The sequence below is a fragment of the Zingiber officinale genome, chromosome 4A, assembly GCF_018446385.1.
Source record: "Zingiber officinale cultivar Zhangliang chromosome 4A, Zo_v1.1, whole genome shotgun sequence".
Classification (NCBI taxonomy): Eukaryota; Viridiplantae; Streptophyta; class Magnoliopsida; order Zingiberales; family Zingiberaceae; genus Zingiber; species Zingiber officinale.
Genome location: NC_055992.1, coordinates 129751390 through 129755350, shown reverse-complemented (window position 1 = coordinate 129755350; position 3961 = coordinate 129751390). Strand labels below are relative to the sequence as shown.

General features: G+C 41.7%; 1 protein-coding gene across 1 annotated transcript; it reads left to right on the top strand.

Moving 5' to 3' along the window:
* Nucleotides 1–339: 339 nt before the first annotated feature.
* Nucleotides 340–1238, top strand: LOC121972787 (F-box/LRR-repeat protein At3g48880-like; the record flags this gene model as incomplete). The annotated part of the gene is made up of 2 exons (XM_042524421.1): nucleotides 340–653; nucleotides 737–1238. Coding segments are annotated over 2 exons (816 nt in total), but the record flags the coding sequence as incomplete, so codon positions are not given.
* Nucleotides 1239–3961: the final 2723 nt, after the last annotated feature.

Below are 3961 nucleotides of genomic sequence, written 5' to 3'. Positions count from 1 at the left end.
ATATTCACTACAACAAAATCGCTCATAGACATCGGTGGAACAACAACGGTTTTAAGCAAAAACCGATGTCTTTGAGTATTTTACACCGATTTTTCTAAAAACTGATGTCTATGAGCACAGGTTTTCGCTCATAGACATCGGTTTTTTAGATGGTGTCTATGAGCGCCCTTTTTTTTGTTAATAGACACCGATTTTAACAGCGATTTTTAAAATCCGATGTTAATGAACCAAAAAAAAAATAATTTAATTTTTTCACCGGCCAAAATTTACAACATTTCAGAAAATTCCCTCCAAACCTAAACCAATATCCCTTCTCTCAGCCTAAACCTAAACCTCAGCCTCATCTCCCTCTTCCCCTTCCGCCGCCTCGCCCTCGGAGATCTCGCCGTCGCCGTCCCCTTCGTCTGCAAGTCCTGGTACCGCGCCTCCCTCGACCCTAGCTGCTGGCGCCGCCTCAACTTCCGCTCCCTCGATTTCACGCCCTGGAGCCCTTTCTCCCGCGCCTTTGCGCTCCGCTACCGCCTCCACTCCCCCCTCTCTTTCTCCGCCTTCCTCCGTTTCGCCCTCCACCGCTCCCGCGGCGTCGTCGACCAACTCGCCTTCCCCCTTTCCTCTGTCGTCTCCATCCACGACCTCGCCTATGCCTCTGTCAAGTGAGTCTACGCCTCCTTCTGGTTTCGTCGCCCTCATCGCTCACTACCTGTTCGACGAATTTGCTCATCGATTATTAGCGCAGATGCCTGAGATTGAAGGCGCTGGCTTTGCCGGACAACCTGATGCTGGAGGACGACCTTCGAATCCCGGAGCTGGTGTGGCGGTGGAAGGATCTGGAGCATCTGGAGATGGAGACCAAGCCCTCCTCGTTCCTGGAGGCGGTCGCCGAGATCGGCCGTAACTGCCCGCGGTTCGTCGGGTTGAAGGTGCGCGGGCTAATCAGGCGCGAGGACGCCAAGGCCATGGCGCGGTGCCTGCCGGAACTGAAGCACCTAGAGTTGAGCAAGTCCTACTTGACCAAGGACGAGCTGTTGGTGGTCATCGGCGGCTGCCGGAAGCTGGAAACGTTGACCGTAAAGGATTGCCTCGGATTCCAGGCGGACGACGAGATTCTGAAGCTGGTGTCGCACATCGAGCGGTTCGAGCACGAGGGGTCGACGCTCGTATATTCTTACACCTGTTCGAACATTGGCAGTAGGTCCGCTTTACAGGTCTCTTTCTTTTTATCTACTTTAGATCCGTAATTCGTAGCCAAGGGGTTTGATGAGATTCATACTGTGAACTATAGAATTATCGAGGGTCACAGTTGGAACTGCACTTGAGTTTCTTTCTGTTCCCTCAGTCCCTAAACACGACCCTGTCTTCGCTTTCTCTTTATCTTGCAGTGTGTTTAGAGAAGGAGAAAGAGAGAGAGGATAAGTGAAGTGAAGTGAAGTGAAGTGAAGGGAGGAGGTCATGGGAGCTACGCCGGACACCTCTTTACTCTCTCCCGGTTATGTGCACCGATCAGCAGGAGGTCATCCACTTCGACTTCGCTTTCTTGTGATATCACGACTATCTTGTTCTTGCGATTGCCAGGGGATGATATAATGGATGATCAATTAATGTCAAATAAAGCACACATTTAATGGCGTTTAATTGGTTTTGAAGGACATCTATTGCAAATGCTCTTTTCGTGAAAACCTCTTCTTCTTTTTTCCTGAAACTTGTCTCTTCTTATCGCTTCAAATCTTTATGGTTCTTGATGGTTTCTTGAGATTATCCTGTCGTTTTGCCTTTCTTTCTTTAATTTCAATAACAAAGAGAATAGCCAGTCTGATGACTTGGTATCGTTCTTAGCATCTTTAGAATTGTGACATCGCTGCGTTTCCTCTATAAAGAAATGCCGTTTTGTTTTGTGTAGGATATTCTCGGACGTTGCTGGGGATGTAACTATTTATGTGGATGGCCAATCATTCCTATTGCACAAGGTATACATTCTTAAACTGGCTCTGCAGACATATCTTGATATTGTTTTTCATAACTTCCTTTTCAATTTTTGCATATTGTTGTCCTAAGTTCCCTCTGGTTTCACGAAGTGGAAAAATCTGGAAAATGGTAGTTGAATCCAGGGAGCCAGACCTTATTCCAGTGGTGTCTAACATAGAACCTGCAAATTTAGGAGAATTAACTTGATCGTAATTGTGAAAAAACAAGTGCTCATACAGAGTACATTTTTTACGTACTTAGATAGGAAGAAATATATTCCAAAGAATACCCACAAGGCAAATGTAAGTAGCCAGCAAAAGATGATAGACCTGTCAGATTAGAAAGATAATGTTGGATTTTACATTAAAAATACGAATTGGATTTTTGGAGATCTTTATGATCTCTGTTATTTTACAGTGAGATATGAACTCTTAACTGACTTGACGACTAGTTAAATTTGCTTACTTACAGAGAAAAAGTCCGGCTAAGTCTTAGTCTCAGAGGCCTCAAGACTGCAACAAGGAAGGAAATAAAACAATTAGATGTAAAATTAATGTGGTAAAAAAATTAATAAAAGATGGTTAACGTAAGATTTACCAACAACTGCAAGAACAACTATAAGATTTGGCACAATGATGAAGATGGTCATCATTTTCCTGCAAAATGGACCATTGCCAATGTTATTAAAGACAACAGTTTGATGTTCATTTCCCTCTTTGTTTAGTGTTCAGTTCTTACAATATGCCAATTGCCCTATCGACCAGGTGCATGCTCTTCTCAGCCTTTTGCTGCATGTTTGCAGCTTCGTCATTAAGAATTTGCGACCTGGAATTCAAATAGCTGGATCCTTCAAGGCTGCCATATTGATATTGTGCTGCAACACTTTCCATGTCGCCTATAGCTTTTGTCACGTTGTTTATGGTTTGGGAAGCCTCTTGTGATGTTTTTACGATGATGTTCTTGATGGATCGCACTCTTGAATGAAACTTAGAGCTTCCACCAAGCACAATACCAGATGCTACTCTGCATATTAACTTTTTTACAACATTTGTTTTTGGATAAACATTCTCATCTCATAATAACAGGCTTACATGGCGAGGCATGCCAAGATGATCCCAAGCACCATTGCCCAGACATGGTGTCTCTTAGAACAAGGGAGTTCTTTCTTTTGCTTCCTTTTGACTTACTGTCCTTTTGACTTACTGTCCTTTAGAACATGGTGTCTATTAGCATTGGAATACTTCTGTTAACTGTTGCTATAATTTACTGTCCTTTTGACTTTATTCCAGTGGTTTCTTGACAAAGCATCAATTTTTAGAAGAGCTGCTGAGGATGACTTTCTCAATATATGGGATTATGAAGGTATTTGTTTATCTATAATGAAGGTTTTGGAAAGTCATTTTCCCATATATTTTTTTGAAGCGAGTCTTTAAAGACAATAGAGGACCACACTCGTCTTCTGTCCATGTGATGATGCCATTCATGCTCAACACTAAAGGCATTTTTTTTGGTGAAATAAGCATCACTGCAATCTTCCATCGCCTCTATTGTCGGGGGTTGTTAATTTTAATATAATTAACGTGATGTGTTTGTCTTAATTATTTGGGCTTAACTATATGGATCTTATCTTTCCATTGAACTATATGCAATATTTTATCACTAGGAATATTGAAATTAATTGATATTAGCTCTGAGTGTACAACCTACATTAACTTTTTTGGATTTTTCAGGTTAAATTATTTATATCCTATCAAAAAAAATTATGAGGAGATAAATAAATAAATTTTACATTCCAACTTTTGCCAAAATCTATACTGACAATTTTATTTCCACAAATGGAATTAGGGCAGTATATTTCACTATATGCCCACATCAGGCTACATCAAAAGTTCATAAGTACTTGTTTGTGTTCTTGATTCAATGGGGGTTTCAATGCATTAGTGAATACAGTTTTTTTCCATTAGATATTGTCCTTTCTGATACTTTGGCTTTCATATGC